Source organism: Nannospalax galili, unplaced genomic scaffold, assembly GCF_000622305.1.
Source record: "Nannospalax galili isolate Female #2095 unplaced genomic scaffold, S.galili_v1.0 scaffold45, whole genome shotgun sequence".
Taxonomy (NCBI): domain Eukaryota; kingdom Metazoa; phylum Chordata; class Mammalia; order Rodentia; family Spalacidae; genus Nannospalax; species Nannospalax galili.
Window position 1 is genome coordinate 3308436 of NW_008355775.1, and position 19092 is coordinate 3327527.

General features: G+C 36.9%; 1 protein-coding gene across 4 annotated transcripts in view; it reads right to left on the reverse strand.

Moving 5' to 3' along the window:
* The window catches only part of Atg10 (autophagy related 10), a 369433-nt gene that overhangs the window by 146783 nt on the left and 203558 nt on the right, over positions 1 to 19092 (reverse strand). For all 4 annotated transcript variants that reach the window (XM_008853299.3, XM_029556227.1, XM_017803245.2 and 1 more), the window contains one exon: positions 3865 to 4003. In XM_008853299.3, the coding sequence (XP_008851521.1) occupies positions 3865 to 4003 (139 nt within the window). The remainder of the gene's footprint in view (positions 1 to 3864; positions 4004 to 19092) is intronic.

The following is a 19092-nucleotide window of genomic DNA, read 5'->3' on the forward strand; positions in this document are numbered from 1 at the left end:
TATATATTGTAAGGCACATTTCTAACATTTGCCATCTGTCACCAGCTTTGGATCAAAGCAAAATCCATCAATGGAAAAATGAGACATAAAAAGTTCACTACAATAAAAATGATGAGGAAAGGAGGTTTTGTTATGATACAAATAACAAACAGTATTCTTCACAGTGGGCATGGCTGGGAATATAGCTTTGTGGTAGAGCACATAACTAGCATAAAGGCCTTTGGTTCAATTTTCAGCACTATCAAATAATAAAGAAAAAGGGTAAAAGTGTAAAAACAATAAAATCTAACAACATATACTTGACAATGTCAGTGCTATGCAGGGAATGGACTTCATAAGCTATGAAGTACTATTCAAATATATTCTCTATATATTTTTACAATTATAGCTTCTCAACAGAAAGAGCAGGATGTCTTAGCTATTGCTGGGTGTCAAATGATATTGACCATGCCCTGCCACCTCTCTTACATTTGCACTGACAAAAACAGAGAAAAACAGAACACTGAAAAGGACTTACTTCTTCCCTTAAATCTATGCTACTTCCTTGGGAACTAAGCTCATGGGTGGACATGGCTGGTGCATACGCTGAATCCAGCATTTGGGAGACTGTGGCATGAGGCCTGTGAATTTGAGGACAGCCTGGGCTACAGAGTGAGACTCTGTCTCTATAAATGATGAGAAGGAGGAGGAGGAAGAGGAGGATGAAGGAGGAAGAAGAGAAAAAGAGGAGGAGGAAGGGAGGGGAAGAACTGAGCTCCTATGGTCCTAAGTAATATAAATGAGACACATGCAGAAGTTAAATGCTATCTGAACCTGGCTGTCTACTTTCACGAATCAAATAAAAATATACATTTATAGAGACAGAACAGTTGCTTGACTAGTTTGGATGCCTGCTTTGAGTCCTCAGATGTTGCATTTTTCTTAGTCTACTATTTCTGTAGTGTCTGAGAGGTATTAGATTAAACAGTAAAGACATACATGGTTTGATCCTAGGTCTCTTGGAGACGACAGCATTACTTCTTCCTTATAACCTATCAAAGCAGTTAAAGCAGGCCCACCATCGTGTTTAGTCTTTTGACTATATTTAGATATGACTGGGGATTCTTCACTATTGATTTATTCAACAAGTATTTGTTGATGCTTTCTCAGAGTTGATATTGTAACAAAATCAGTTAACACAAGTCATGACTGTATGTTTTATATAATGCCATAAAGAATCACACAAAGCCAAAAACAATGCTTCACACTTTGTAGGCAATCAAACTTTCATTTCTGTCAGCACTTTTTATACCTTCTAGAATCATCTAACAGGGGACAAACAAACAGATAATTTCATTACAGTGCAACTTGTTAGGTGACGCCATGATGTGACAGGGCATGCAATACGAGATATGGGAGTAACAAGGGTGGGCGGCATGCTCTTCTTGGGAAGCAGTTGCCTGACAGATACTGCATCATACAGAAGAATAAAAGGAACTCTTAGTCCAGTGGTTTTGCATTTCAAGAAATAGAACAGATTCCAGAAGAAATATAACCCAGTTGATAAAAGGGCAATGTCAATTTAAATGGGAACCACTTAATCCAAGTGAAGCAGAGAAATTAATTTTTACTAACAGATGCAAAAAAACCCTCTAAATGTCTAATAATACAATTGTCTTCTTTCTAGGTTTGAATGCTCTTAGAACAAGACAAAGAAAACTCTGGGCCTAGAACGAGAGGAGGACACAGGAATCCCACTCAACACACTGCAGAGATTTAACAGCCATCAACAGCCAGGTTAGCCAGAGAGCAATGGAAAAGGGGTACACTGGGGGGGAATAAATGAAAACTTGTGACTCCTGTGTGCAGGATGATACATTTTTAAACTAGCTATGAATTTAGGTTAGATAAAAAAGAAAAATAAATTATTAAACTGATAGCCATTTTCATGTTTCTCTACAAGAAAACATTTCAACATGCTTTATAAAAATAAATTTGATATTTTAATGTGCCTAAACAAGTACTAAATGAACTCTGGACTAAAATAAATATAAAACACAAAGCTATTCTATAGACAGAATAAGAAACGGGGAAGATGTTTCCACGTAAAATAAATGACCTTCCTGGTTTTTTTTTTTTAATCAACTACAAATGAAGAGTATGTTAAAAATATATAAATAGAGCCAAAGAATGCTAGTTGTGCATGTATGTTTTAAGGAATAAAATCATCATGAAGAAAGGACTGTAGGAAGTATCCTAATGCCATTAAAATATAATTGGACTTGCAGGAACAATTACTGTGCTGTGCTGTAAGGGGAGCTGTTGGCACATTAAGAGCAAAGCACCAGTATGAGCTCACCTGCCAGCCTCAGCACGACCCACTTCTAGCTAGAAGCAGTCATGTTTCAACACCTCTGATTTCCTAATGCTGACAAGCTAAACAACTTGTTTTGTCTCTTGGAGCTCTTCTCTGGTGATTAACTGCTCATGGTGAATACTAATTATATGAAAGTACAGTATGAAGTGGTAGTGTCCCATCTCTTCTACCTGCAGCCTCAGTTTGTCTTTGAATCTATAAGGTGTTAGGTAGAGTCATTGCAAACTAGATCCAAGAAAGACATTCCCTGTCACCCCACCCCATTTAATAAGTATATCTCCCACTTTTGAGGACACAGCATAGCTCACTGACAAGAAATCTCCTTTAACTTTTGGGCTCCAAATCAAATATAATTACAATAAAGTGAATGCTTAAAGGCTTGTAATAATCACAGATTAATCTGCAGCAAGAGTTGGAGAGTTAGTAAACTATCAATGTCCTCAACTCCTCATGTCCCAGGTTGAAAATTTACCCCAAATTGTCAGTTCTTAGGAACTGCATCTCAGATTAAAATCTTCTCACCAGGGAGTCAGTAAGAATTTGTTCTTGTTTTAGATCCTAAGTGCTTATTAAACTGCCAGCACTGCAAAATTAGAGACCATTAAACAATATAAGGCAGCAAGTGATTAAATCCACCAAATACACATTCAGAGCAGCTTAAGCTACTTTTTAATTAAAAATGAAATATCATTGGCTAAATTCAGGTATCTTGGCTATCCAGAAGTTTAGAAGACTGCTCCAAATGCAAAATACTACTGATAAAGCCACATCTAAAAGGAGACATAGGAGAAGGGGTGGGTTGGGCATGGGGCTCTACATGGTCTTGGAGCCAAGACAGCAAGTTATCCCTATGCTGACCTGGTATAGCTAGTGGCTATTCAGAAAGAAGTGTCCCCCTGAGTTTCAGGGGGAGGACACCATGTGGCTGCCAATTAAATAGGCTTTATTAGCAGAGGTCTATGAAGAGACAGGGTGTTCCACCTTCTTGGCAGGAGAATGAGGTAACAGCATTACAGGAAGCTAAGGCATTCAAGATGTATAGATGGCCAAAGAAAATGTTAGTGCTGTTTTAAAATGTACCTTAGGTAAATGATAAACATTTTCTGAAATAATCATTAGCTCTTGGTACAGGAGGCTTTGGAGCTTTTGAGTTAATGGGATCACGTGAGATCAAAAGAAATTTTTTACTATAAAGTTGGAAGTAAATAAACACTGCAGCTTCAAGTTGTTCCTACTTGTTTAAAGCAAAGAAGAAGGGCCACAGGGCTGAGTCAATTTCAGGCAAGAGGCCAAAAATCTGAAGATCAGATTTTGGGATGATATCATTCACTGTGAAGTCTTGAGTCGCTTTCTGAAGCTTGAGAAATTTTATTGGTAGAACCTTACCTCACCCACAGCTTTCTTATTTTTAACTCTATTTTTTCCTCTCAAAAATCATTTTCCAAATATGCTTTCTGCCTTATATGTAAATGTTATTAATTTAGTTTTAGCTTTAGACACGGTCTTACCTAAAAAGCTTGCCCTAAAGTAAAGAACCGGCACTTGGTAACTACAGGAATATAAGACGTGATACTCATACTTAATCACTTCAGATGCTGCTGTAGACCCGGGCACTTCAGAATCATCCAAGGGTAGCTCTAAAGCTTCCTGAAAAAAACAAAAACAAAATCAAACTGTTTGTCAATAAACAAAAATGTGCTAACATGGAGAGGGAAAGATGAAATTTTCTTCTTGCAAAATAACAGTTAAATAAATATACGGCTCTGAATGAGGTAAGGAAAAGGGAGTTACCCATACCAATGCTTAACATTAAGTCCCGGGCAAACAGTAAAACCAGAAAACATTAGCACTAAGTAATTCCAGATTGGTTTTTGGGAGTCAAAGCAGCTCTGGGCAAAGAAACAAGATGGGGAGAAGAAAAAAAACAGAAAAAAAAATCTATTACAACAGCAACTGTAAAATTATCTTTCTGTATAATTTTAGCAACAAGATGATAGCTATACAAGCAGCCTTTTTCCTTACCTGTGAAAGCTAAAGACATCCTAACAATTAGATAGAGGCTGTAAGATGCCCCTAAAGATTCTATTGTACTTGCCCAAAGATGATTCATTGTATGCTGAACAATTCCTAGTTCTATTTTGAATAAGAAAGTTATTTTGCAAGAGGTTGAGTTTGTTCAGTAAATTTCAAATCCTGAGGTGATTCTGTTTTCCCCAGTATTGTGCTACCTTTGGTAGAGCTTGACAATAAATCTTGATTTATAATAGAGTAGCCAGAAGTAGCTTTTTTCCTCTGCACTTTTATACTGTTTACTGGGTGCATGGTTTTCAAATATTAATGTTAAGTTAGACAAGATTTTGTAAGCAGAAATGGTGGAAATCCTTTCATTTCTCACCTAATTATTCTTCACTGGCTGAATTGTCTCTTTTATTATGCATGGAGGTGTAAGAATGTAGCTTAAAGCTGAGCGAGGTGGTGCACACCTTTAATCCCAGCACTCAGGAGTCAGAGGCAGGCAGAGCTCTGTGAGTTCAAGGCCAGCCTGGTCTACATAGTGAGTTCAAGGCCAGCTGGGGCTACAGAAAGACCCTGTCTCAAAAAGACCAAAAAATAAAAATAAATAAATAAAAAATTTAAAAAAAGAAAGAAAAAAGAATATAGTTTAATGTTTAAAAGCAATTAATTGGATGTATTGAATCAGGATGTCTGGGTCCATCCACATGTATTTATTTATTTGGACCAAAGAATTTCCTTTGAAATTAAATTAGGAGAAAGAATGAAGAAGTGGGTTTGGCTCATTTGAACTTCTCATTAAAACTGTAACAGCAACAATGAACAATCAGAAAGAACTACGGGGAAGATTGCAAACTTTATCAATATGAAATAAGGTTGCCTGTGGAGATAAATAAAGTTGGGACTGCTTTCCAGATCTGTATCTCCTTTACTAATTTCCCACTCATAGTCAGTTCACTGGGGAGACACTACAATGGATAAATCACAATGGGAGGTATTTTCAAAACAGTTTTCACTAAACACCTGTAAACACTATCAATTAAATACAATGAATTACACAACCAGAAAGAAATCATTTAATGAAATATCCCAGATACAGACAATTCAGTAGCAAGAAAAAGGTTTCCCTGATCATTTGTTTTTTAATTTTAGCCATGATCATCAAGATTTGTTACAGTAATTCTTTTAAGTACATTCTTTCTCTTTGGTCCACAACTAAGTTAATTCACATTTATAACTTTTTCTCCTTTCTCAACATTATAACTTGGTGTTATGGTTTTGATCTTAAAATCCCCCAAAGGCCACATTTGGAAGGCTGGGTATGAGCCCATCTATTATCTGGAGGTGGTAAGAGCCTTGAAGAGGTGGAGTCTTGGGCACATTTGCTCATAATACAGTCTTCTATTGCGAACAGACTGTTAGTGTCTCTTGAATTTCAACATGTACATACTCTTTGAGACAGTGGTTTCACTGTTAGAATTCTGTGCCATAGAAAACAGAGCTGTGTAAGGACACAGAAGCTATGATATTCATTGCAACTTCATTTGTAGCAGAAGAGAATATATAATCACCCTAAAATGGCAATAGGAAAATATTTAAAAAAATAAAGCCTGCTATATGATATAGCTCTGCAATGGCATATAGTGAAGACATTAAGTCCACACTGACATGGCAGATGATGGCAAAAAATAAGTAAAATAAGTGTCTTGGTTGTTTCTTCATTACTGTGACAAAACACTCTGACCAGTACCAACTTGGGGAGGAAAGGGTTTATTTGTCTTACATCTCCCAGGTCGCACACAGTTCATCAGGGAGCCCAAGGTAGGAACTCAGGGCAGGAACCTGGAGGCAGGAGCTGGAGCACAGGCCATGGAGGAATGCTGCTTACAGGCTTGCTCCCTTGGCCCCTGCTCAGCCTGCTTTCTTATGCAACACAGGCCCACCTGCCCAGGGGTGGCACCACTCACAGTGGGCTGGGCCCTCCCACATCCCTCATCAAGAAGATGCCCTTCAGACATGGCCACAGGCCAGTCCAATAGAGGCAATTTCCCGATTGAGGCTCCCTCAACCCAGGTGTGTCAAGTTGGCACTAAAGCTATCCAGCACAATAAGTAAAAAAATTCTAGGACCATTTTATACATCATGGTTTAATGGAAAGCAGGTGAAGGGTGGAAAAGAGATATGTGTGCATGTGTGTTGTATGTGTGTGGTGGTGCATGCACATAAGTGTGTGGGTGCACATGCCCAAATGCACACATGCAGAAGAGCAGGATGAGTGCTTTTATCACTGTCTGCCTTACTGCCTTGAGACAGGGTCTCTCACTAAACATGGCTGCCCAGGGATTTCCTGGGACGTGCCTATCTTCCATACTAGGTTTATAGGCCCACACATGCCTGGCATATTTGTGGTGTGCTGGGGATGTGAAGACAGAGCTTTATGCTTGCAGAGCAAGTGTTCATACTCACTTAGCCATCTCCCCAGCCCCATCATTGTGCAACTAGTAAGAACATACTGATTCTAAGGTATTCTTTGATTTCTGCAGAAAACTAAAGAAACAGATTACCCAAGAGACTCAGCCTTGCTAAAGAAGATAACTTTTTTTTTTTGATAGAATGTCCTTCACACACACGCAAATTAAAAACTCAAGAATGTGCTGGGTAGACACTAACTATTTACAATTGATAACTGAGTAGGTATAGATTCAGATTCCCTGAACAGTTACGAAGTTCATGAAATAAGATGGAGGGGACAAACATGCTTCATGGAGAGCCCACTAAAAAGTCTCAGTTCACTCACTGTTCTCACTGACAGTTATCTTTCCTGTGCTTGTAGATACAGTTATATACATATTTGTGATGACACTGCATACACACACGAGTACACCATGAGTACACTTGTAAAACTGGACATCTGAGCAACATCAGTTTATATCACTGTCAGTTTTTCAGTTGTTCACTGAAGTTTCACAAGAAATTATTGCTGGAAGAAATTGAATAAAAGGTACATGGGATCTTTCTGATTACTTTTTGCTCTGCATGTGTGACTCTATAGTTACTTCAAAGTTTTCAATTAAAAAATAAAAAGCAGAGGCTTGAGAGATGGCTCAGCAGTTAAGAGCACTGGCTGTTCTTACAGAGGACCCAGGTTTGATTCTCAGCATCCACATAGCAGCTAACAACTGTCTGTAACTCTAGTTCCAGGGAATTCGACACCTTCTTTATTTATTTTTTTTTAGATATAATAAAAATTATATTTTGCATATTCAAATATAGAAAGTATAAAAAAGAGCATTGTAAAAATGTCCTTGGGCCTCTTAGCAACATACTCTGTTCCAAAGGCCAAAAATATCAAAAATATCTTGGAGATTGTATACAAACCTTAAAAGTTTTTAGGGTTACATCTTCAGAGGGGGGAATGTCAGAGTAGCTGAAAGCCCCATAAAAATAAATACATAAAAGGAGAAAACAAAAAAGAAAAAGAAAAAAGTGATAGGGAGATATGGGAGGTGTTGGAGGGGAGAGAGTGGGCACGGATTTGATCAAAACACCTTATATGCATGTATGAAATTCTCAATAAAGTTTCTGTAAAAGTTAAAAAAAAATGTTTCCTTTCGGTCCTTCCCTGCTGGCTCCACAGTTCCTTCCCCATCTACAATAGGCAGTAATTTGCTAGCATATAGGCAAATACACACTCTCTCTTATTTGTTTTACTATGAGAACATAGCTTGAAATGCTCTTATGTTATAGTCGACACCCTTCTTCTGACCTCAGCTGGCATTGCACAACATGCGTAAACTTACATGCACGCAGGCAATACACTCATACAGATAAAATAAAAATAATATTTGAAAAAACAAAAATCAAAGAAGTAACAAGGCAAGTACTTTGAAGGCTTGTTAAAAATTTTCAGTACCTGAAGGTGCTAACAACATGAACAGGAGAGGAATCATACTATTAAAGAGAATCTAGTGTCTAGGATTTGTTTAAAACAATAGAGGAAAGTAATAAGTAGATCTAAGTCCAGAGAGGTATGATTGGTAACAGGGGGATGAGTTTTGGGGTTGCTTCATGGGTCCTAGTATATTCATTTTACTGCTATATCTACTTCTGTGAATGCTTAAATCCTCTACAATAAAAAATTCTGACATCATGCCATAATATATAGTATTAGAGAATTCTGCTAATAAAAGGAACTTAAATCTTTCCAGGTAGCCCAATACTCTCATTTCATATATCCAAACAAGACCTTGAAATTTTGCCAGCCTACCCAATGCCATCAAGGGCGTCAGAGGCTGATACTGAAACCACTGCATTTTGTACTGTTGTTGTATAGCTATTTATCCTCTGAATTGAAACATTCCCTTCTGGAGGGAGGTGGGAGGCTCATAAGACTCAGGAATCAATCATAAAAGAGGCTCAAGAACTTCACAAAAGTTATAAGAATCACAAGGCCCCTCTCCAAGGTTATATAAGCAGTAAACAATCGCTGGAGAAAAGGGGACTTCAATGGGGCTGCCTGTAAGTAGTGAAGGGAGCTCTAGGAACACATTCCATGCTGGATGAGCTTGCCAGTGATTCTGCTGCCTCTGAATCAATCACTCATGCTTCTTAAGTGATCCCCAAACACTCATTGGTTTGCCAAGTCAGACTTGTTGGAATTGTTTCTTTAGTCTCTCTTCTATTTCCTATAGGCGGTGAATAGATAGATGGTTTTTCACATCTCAAAAAAAGCCACTCAACAACTATCCTAAGCCACTTTGCAATTATTATACTTAATTTGGGCTGATACATCATAATAGTAGTATTTTTAATTTGATATTTTATTTTTCATTTTAAAGATTTTAATTTAATTTGATATTAAAAGTTATCAGAAAAGAGATCACAAAATATTTGCTTTCCTCAAAGTGTTGCTATTTCATTAAATGAGAGGATATCTGTGTTTAGAAAGTTATTCTTTCAATGAACTAAAAGATTAAGTGGTTCACATTAATTATAGAAACCTTGATTTTACTGAATTCAATTAACAATAAGTTGACAGTGATCTCTCACTTAGAAAATCTGATATGAATTAAGCTTTACAACTAAATCCCATTAAATAGGGATCACGCGAAGACACTTCATAGACATTTTATTGAAAGCAAACCCAAATAGAATGTTGAGCTTTGGAAATGAGATCCATATCTCTTATTTATCCTACAGGGAAAAGTAATTAAAGGAAGAAAAAGTATTATTTCTATCACTAATAATCCCTATTACTATTACTGAGCAAACAGAAGACATGAGCTCTGTTCATAACAGCATTCACAGAAGAGAGGCAACTTATCTTCTCAGGCAAGTCTTTGGATCAAACCTAATGTCAGTGGCTTAAAATCATAGCCAAAGAGTCAACCCATGACAGAGGGGTCTTTCCAAGGCTGTCTTTTGCTGTATCCATGAGTAGTCATATAGGCCATCTAATCACAATGGAGAAGTGTGCTGTATAACAAACTATTGCTGATTTTCCTGCATCAACAGCCATTTAGCATTTTCAGGGACTGGTGAAGCCTTTTGACAGACTCACTGAAAAAATCAATTATTTAATAAGGAATGTTTGTATAATATTTTATGGAAGCTATAAAAATAATCTGTGGGACTCTTACTAACCAGATCCTTTCTTTGCTCCATGACCCTTCATTTTACTGTGGGTGGTCTTTTTAATATCTTCATTACTAGAGTGATTTTTTTTCATGACCTCTGTAGCTTTTGAGCAAGTAATTATCATAAGAACCCATGCAAACCATGCCACTCTCTAAGCAGCTATCCATGTTGTATCTGGCACATGAGAAGGGGTTTCACACAAAGCAGGTGGGCATTCCACAGCACTGAAACAACAATGTGGTCAAAGGTGATCCACAGGACAGCATTTTAGTAAGAGTCCCCTTTATCAGTAATATTAACACTTACTACTGATTTAAAAAAGGGAAAAAATGATTTGTCATTCTTATTCTTGTCTCTTGTTGCTATATTAGCTTCCTCATGGACAATGTGGGGCTCCCACTGAGAGGAAGAGTCTGTCTCAAGTGCAAAATTAAATTCTCCTCTGCAGACTAGTGTGCTCAAGGGCAAGGCAGGAAGGAAGGACCCAGAAACCTGGCAAAACACATTTGGCAATTTTCTAGATGTTTATAGCCAGCTCCATTGTGCAGTTCTTAGTTCTTATTTCCTTAAAGACCACACAGGAGACAGCAACTCTGTTAGTGCCTGGAGCTATGCAGCAAGCAAACAGACTGAATGAACGATACAGCTGTGGAGGAGGCTGTCTGATAGAGTTCATGCTGGAGAGTGCAGAATACTAACACCACTTCATAGCACCTACTGTATATTAAAAGCAATTTGCCCTTCAATCATAACAACATGCAGAAAAGCATTGCTTTCCTAAGGGGGGAAACAGGAGGGCCCAGAAAGCCATTTTAAAGGGAAGGTTCTTTATCAATTTTAAGATTTTACACATCTAAGTGCAAGAGAATTAGGATAAGGAATTTGAAATTCTGAATAATAATAAATAATGACTTAACTAAAGAAGATGGATGATTTTCAGGTATTCTGAGTTCTTCAGAAATCAGTCAGTTGAGTTTCTCTTCCATTGCCTTTTATATGTTATATCAGAAAGCAGAAGTTACAGGATTTATATGACAAAATGATGTGCATTATGTCATTTGCACATCTGCTCTAGAAAGAATGTCCACAGTCACCCAGCAAATAAGAAACTGAGCCAGGATACAAATCCAATCCTTTAGACTCCAAGCCCAGGACTCTTCCACTTTGCAAAGATCATCAGATTCTTGGAGAGGTTCAATATTAAACAGATGTGTTTCTGGGCTCTACCCTTAATTCAGTAGTTCTGGACCAAATTAAGAATTTGTCTTACTAATACTCTTTCTGATGATGCTAATACAGGTGGTAATGGACCACTCTAGGAAGCCTTGCCTCGTGTACATGGAGAGAATCTACTCTAGGACTCTATACTTTTATATGCTGTATGATTATGAAGTCATCAAGAAAACTGTTACCAAGATGCCAAAGCATGACCTCACTAGTTGTTTAGATGCACCTCCACTAACTCAAAATGTTGGCTATCACCCCTTCCCCAGCTCACTGCCCTTTTCTGTTGTCTGATTCCATTTAAAGTCCTCCATCACTTCCTCCTGTCCTTCTGATTCATTTATTCTTACAGTATGGCCATTAATGGCTTAGTAATGTTATTCTTCTATCAATTACTACATTCAACATTCTACTCTGTGATTGATAACTGTAATCAACAGAAATCATTAATAGAGGAACGTGGAATAGCAAAGAGGAATAGATTTTATACCATGCATATACCCACCATCATGTGAGATTTGCCTTATAAGGTATTCTATGTTTTAAGTTCCTAGCCAGAAAAATCTTTAATTTCCCTTTCTGACACTAAGCAATCCTACTTCTTTCTACTTTTTCTTATATCCCCAGTTCCACAGCAACCTTTTTCTTATAGGGTCACAAAGTAAGTGGCTCAAACTTTGTGGGCTATAAGGTTTCTGCAGCTGTAGCATCAAAGCAGTACTGATAACCTATAAACAATGGACACAGGGAGTGGGAGAGATGGCTCAGCAGTTAAGCATACATAGGGCTCTTTCAGAGGACTCGAGTTAAAATTTGGTTCCCAACACTCATATAGGGTGGCTCACAACTGCCTGTAACTCCAGCTCCAGGGGATCCAATGCCCTGTTCTGGACTCCATGGGCATCTGCACTCACAATTCATATTCTTACGCACACACACACATAATTAAAAATAAAATAAAATCTTAAAATAAAACAATGCACGCTGTTGCATCCTAGTAACACCTTATGGACAAAAATAAACAGCAGTTCATAGACATTCACCGCCCCCCACCCATGAAAATACACACAAAGGTATTTTTTAACTTAATTTTATTGTGTTTTTATAAGTAGAAACTTACTGAAGGATTTTCATCTCCACTTCCTTTCTATTTTGTCAATTATATTAAATTTCCTGAGGCTATAAGAAATTTTGGACCCTAAAAAGATGATAACTAAATCCAACAGGCTGACGTTTGGCAGGAGCCATTTTCCAAAGTAAGGTAGTGCTATTCTAACTTAAATAAATGGGATTTAAAATGTCTTGATGAATAAACTGTAAATTCCTTTAGCATATGAGTAAATTTCTATATTTAATCCAAAAATGAGTAAATTGAACTGAAAGAGTGAAAATGATAAAGCTCTGATAAACCAACAGGCAGGCCTTGTGGTAATTCTGGAGGGCTATGAATCCTGAAGCACAGGCCCTCTTACTATACACACAAGCAACATGACAGGCATTACTAAGAACTCTCCTAAAGAGCCTTCAAGAAAACCTGTTCCTGTTCTTGTTCTTAAAACTCTATGGATAAAAAGATGTGAATAGGGGTCTATTTGCTTGCATGTATGCTTTTTTAAAAAATTATAATATTTGTACATGTGTGTCTGCTTATCTGTATGTGCATCACGTGTATGTGGGTGCCCACAGAGGCCAGAAGGGGGCATCAGTTCCTCTGAAACTAGAGTTACTACAGGCAGTTCTGAGATGCTCAATGTGGGTGCAGGGAATTAAACTTGGGTCCTCTGCAAGATCAGCAAGTGCTCTAAACTTCTGAGCCATCTCTCCAGTTCAGCTTGCTTGCTTTTTACAAATAGAATCCTACAGTGATTTCCCTAAGTCTCTACCATCTATCAGGTACAGAGCTTATGCAGGAACAAAGGTATGACTGTTACTCTTAAATATTATTATTTTGTTAGAAATGAGAAGAAGATGAAGTTTTCATCTTTCTATTGGATTTCCAGAGAGACTTAAAATCTCAAATGTAAATACTTAGTAGTACACGTCAAAAAGAAAAAAAAGCATGGAATTTGAGTTGGACTTGGGTTGAATTCCTGGCTCTGCTCTAATGGAATGAGCATTCATTAAGCTTCGCAGTTTCACTCATTGAATAAAAGCACTTTACTCTTACATTCCCCTTACTCGATATATATATGTATAAATATATTATATAAAACTACCTGGCACATAATAGGCTTACTATTAACTCATTCATTCACCCAACAAATGTGACAGAGTATCTATGCTCCAAGTCAAGGGCCTCCAAACAGTCTATTAAAGGACTAGGTAGTAAATATTTTATGTTTTATAGCTCTATGTCTCTGTCAAAATTGCTCATTGCAATGAAAGCAGCCTAGAAAATATGTAAATTAGTGAGTGTGGCTTTGTTCCAACAAAACATTACTATGGACACTGAAATTTACATTTCACATAATTTTAATGTGTTGAGAATTTTTTTTGTTTTTTTAAATATATAAAAATATAAAGATCATTCTTCGTTTGTGGGCTGTACAAAAATAGCCAACAGCCTAATGTTTGACAACTCCTGCTCTAGACACTGACTAGGATGGGAACTGAGGGGAAGACAGTAACAACATTATGTCCTTAAGTGAGGGCATACAAATAATGACCAAGTAAATAATGACACAAATAACTACAAAAATATAATTGCAACAAATGCTATTAGAGAAAGTGCTCATAGTCTTCAGAGTACATATAATTTTATCTCATCTATAAATTTGGTTTGTTAAATTATAAGCTCTTTTCATGTATAAGCTAGTTTTACGTAGTAATGAGCTTTTGAATACCACATCACCCCATTCCAAGGAATATTTATTTATTTATTTATTTATTTATTTATTTATTTATTTATTTTATTTTGTGTGCCTGAGTACATTGCCTCCATGCGTGTAAGTCCACCTGTGTCATGCAATGCCCACAAAGATCAGAAAAGGGTTTCGGATCCCCAAGAACTAGAGTTTCAGACAGTTATTAGCTGCCATGTGGGTGCTGGGAATCAAACTGGGGTCCTCTATAAGAGCAGTCAGTGCTCTTAACTGCTAAATCTTCTCTCCAGTCCCAGAATGTTTTTACAATACGTATTTATTGATTTTTTTGCATTCATACAATACATCATAATGATCATACATCTACCCAGACAGATTTCTAGAAATTTGTTTTGCCCAAATGCGCCAGATTGTCCAGGTTCACCAACTCAAATCACTGATAGTTCCTCACTCCTATCACCTCTAACCATCCAATTTTCTTCCTGGCTCTCATTGCAGCCCACTAAAAGGTCTTTGCCTGTACTTTTTTCTGCTCATATGCCCTTCCATCAGCAACACTTTTGCAGCTTTACATATATATATATACTCACATACAGGTTTGCTTGCTTGCTCTGTATAGCGAGCACACATACACATGCATCTCACTAATGATCACTAAGCATCTACATGTGAGGAATGTTGCTAGCACTAGAGATACATTGGTGAAAACAGATGGGAGAAAACACAATCATTGTGTGAATAATTAATTATTTGATCAGAGTGATGTAAGTGCTACCAGAATGTGAGCATGCTTCTAGGGAGCCATATCTGTCCAGGGTCATGACAGGCTTCTTCTTATATATACATAAGTCACAGACTATGAATGAGTACTAGCTTCTATCTGTCTTATTTATTCATGAACCCCAAGCATTTTGAACAGTCCTTGGCAAATAGTAGACATTCAACTAATACAGTTTGAATGAAATAAGAAAATGCTATGAGTCCCACAGCCACTTCCATTCTACTAATCAGAAGTTCATAAACTATTTTAATTGTAACTATAGGAGCCCACATATGTAAACACTCATCCCTAATATGTGTATTATCTCTTGATCAGTTTGGAACCCATATTTATGCATTTTACATTATAAATAATAAAGTACACTAATAAAGAAAAATTTAAAGGCTAAGATAAAGGTAAAAACATTTTCAAAGTAATTCTTCAAGTGATGATATAGACACTGACAGAAGGAGCTCTCTCACCCACCTCTGCTCTGAGCCACCAAAAAGCCTGGGAGCAGGAGCTTTAATTCAGAGGTGATTCTAAATTTTATTTTTATTTGATGTGCATAAATGTTTTGCCTACATGTATATGAGTCCACTCATGACATGCAATGCTCATGGAGGCAAGAAGAGAGCATTAGGTCTCCTGGAACTGGAATTACAGATGATTGTTAGCTGCCAAGTGGGTGCTGGGAACAAAACCTGGGTCCTCTGGAAAAGCAGCTAGTGCTCTTAACTGCTGAGCCATCTCTCCAGCCCCAAGAGGAGATTCTAAAGAGTCAGAAGTGATTTCTTTTCTCTGCATAATGAACTAAGTTCTAAACTGTCTACAGACAAAGAGACATGAGTTCCAAATGTATATGTCTAACAGTAATATATTTATACATATATATTTGATGCAGGTATGTATATAATGTATATAATAATATATATGTACCATATTATATATATTTGGTGCATATATATATATATATATATATATGGCACAGGTATCTTTTTCTAAGAATCCTTAAATGAGAGCAATTTGATTAAGTATGTGCTTTTTTGTTTTCTTTGTTTTGTTCTAATCCTTATTATACTGTGGCATTTCAAAGGTCTAACTTTAGTTTTTTTTTCCAGGTTTTTTTTTTTTTTGTTGTTGTTGTTAGTGGGGGTAGGTGCTTTAATGGTAATGAATGAGAAAGATTCTGAGGTCCACATGGTGGAAGTAAGTCACTAGCTCTGCTCAGATATTATGTAGCACTCCTATTTCAACCCTCTTCTGTAGTTGTGCAAGGGTGTTCTTCATGTTCTGGGTATTTTTCAGGAAACTGTTAGTCACTGATTATTATTATCAGTAAGCACAACACACATACAAAATGAAAGTCATCATTAATAGTAATTTCATATTTGGACAGGCAATATTTGAAAAATCTGATCATTCCACCACCTTTTGGTACATTAGAATTTCTTTGCAGAAATTCTTTAAAGACCCCAGTCTGAGAAATAGGAGTTTTGATAACTGAACATGGATAGGATCATCCTGGGAAATCCAATGGACACACAGACACACTGTACTGTGCAACAAACATGGAAATAATCCAGGACTCCCTAATAGCTTCTTTCTATCTTCTGGGCCTCAGTTTATTTTTGGATGTTTTAAGTACCACACATGATCCCTGATTCTGAGGAATGAGTAGAGTGGAGACACTAAGAGGAATCCACATTTAAATATCAGTAAAGCTTAAGTTTTTTTTTTTTTTTTAATCAAAGTAAGCACAAAAGCAGTTCCTATGTTATTTCCCATATCTCAGTGGATTGTTTTACAAGGCTTCTTGAAAGCATGCTGGTGCCCAGATCATTTTAACAAAGTTATGACAGTGGCACAATTGATCTTTGGCCTCTTTTCCTTCTTGTTTTTCATGGCCATACTCTTCTCTTTTTGCACAAAGCTCTTAAATTCAGCCCTCTGATCTGCTCTTTAGAGGAAAGGAGTCTGATAAACTCTTCCATGGTAGATGGGACAGGCTGAAAATATTAATCTTATCAAGAATCATTGCCTTTGAAGAGAAAGTTTTTTTAAACAGAGAAATCTTCAATCACCAAGCACAGTTTTTGTAATGGAGACTATGGTCTGTGGGGAGATGGTGGTGGCTTTCTTGGCACCCTTTGGAATATGCCCTGTGGGTGTCCTGCCTACTATACTTGAAGGAGGCAAGCCCTGACACTGTAAAGAGATATGTGTACATCGCAAATACCTCCTCATCTTTCTGAGGTAGAAGAACTTACTCCTGGAAGGAACTATGAATTCTAAGTGCTGATCTCCAAGTCTCCCTGTTAACAAGCCTGAGCATTCTAATACTCCTATTTGCATTGCTAATGATAAATCAACACTCAACAGAAGTTTGCAAAGAAGAAAATAAAAGAAGCTTAAGCTGGTAATACTGAATTAATGTATTTTTCTGGTTCCTTATAATGGTAAAGAGTTATTTGCATAACAAGAAAATATTAATTTTATTAAAATGCTATCAGATAAGGCTTTTAGACTAACTTCTTGTACCCTAAAAAAATTGTACAAGTGACTTCATTTGTCAGTTCTAACCTCTTTGGAATCATTTGTCTGTACAGTTGCCATATTTAGAGAGAAAAAAGAAAACAAAACAAAATCTAGAACTGACTTGTTTCCTAAATGAATTGGAAAGTTGTCATTAAGAAGCATCTGCCACTTTATTGCATTCATGTAAAAGCATTCTTGTGCCTCTATAATGGACTACTGAGCAGATGCTTTAGAGCACTATACCCACAGCAATACATGCATCATAAAAACAGAGCTACAACATAATTAACGAGTTCAGATCCTCTATAAATGAATTTCACTTTTTTAATGGATTAAAAGTCATGTCAAGAGCTTCAACTTCTAACTCTAGCAATTCACTTGAAAGACAGTGAACACAAATTTTATGTAGCAATAAACAACAAATGGTGAAATTCAGCTTCACACCAAATATGACAAAGTCCGAAAATGCAAAACCAAGGTCTCTCCAGATCAAGTGGCCACCTTCCCATGTGCCAGGGAATTTGGAGATCAGTGACTGTACTGTAAAGGTCAAACCAGAAGAAGATTCATTTTCTCTGAGAGCATGGAAAACATTTTAAATAATTATTAGTTAAAAAAAGTGTAAACCTTAGCCAACATATTTAAACTGATGGGATTTGCGTGAAGGAAACATGAAGGGGACCTTGGGCAGCAGCAACAGGAAGGACTATTGTTTGTGTAAACATTCACAGTGGGAGTTATAAACCACTAACAAGTTCCTGTTACTCAGTAAAGGGCCTTACTTCAACATGAAAAATTTTAAAACTTGGAAAAAGTCATTAACTACCTGAAAGTCTGCATAAAGATAGTCCAAGATCCAGGTTCTACTGGGGTAGGAGGCAGGGTTACTCCAAGAAGCAGAACTTAAGCCAAGGATTTGAAGCTAATAATCTATTTGAAAATGATTTCAGGAGCACTAGTAAGGGAATAGGGAAATGCAAAACTGAAACACGAAAATAACGAAGTCAGTAGAGTGTACAGATTATATGTTAAGCAAATGAGACTCATTCCTACCGGGACCCTCTGAGAGATGACAGAACATGCCTCAGAGTCTCCTACCTGAGCAGTTAGAAGTTGGGGACATGTATTTATTAAATCTCAGAGTGACTTTGGGATATTAGCGCCTAGAATCACAAGGCTATCTCACCATGAAGCAGAGTTTGCTCTTGTAACCCCAGGACAAACACCTTTGGACAGAGTCTCAGGCATATGTCCTTGACAAGTGTGAATAGAAACAGAAGAGACATGAAGATGTGAGTGGGTCAAGACTGCCTCCAATCATCTACATAATAGTCTAACAATAATCTACACCTAAAAAAAGAATCTCCTAAATCTGGCCCAAAATTCCTTTGGTGGAAAATTCTTAGTTGAGGCTTTTCCTAATATTTATCTATTCTAATTTCTATGAATAACATTTAACTAAAGAAATATTAATGTTTGAACATGAGATGCAGCTCAGACATCACTAGAAATGCAATGTAACCCAAAATTTACTTTTATAAAATTATGATGCTTTTCTAAAATTCTCGAATTCTGAATTCCAATACACATCATAGCACAAGGATTGAATTTTTTTTGACTTACTATTTTTTTACATTATTTATTTAATAACCACATACTTAGAAGAAGCATTTCATTACATCAGCATTGACATATTCAATAACAATTTTCTGAGCTAGGATGCATCTCTTACAAAATTGGCT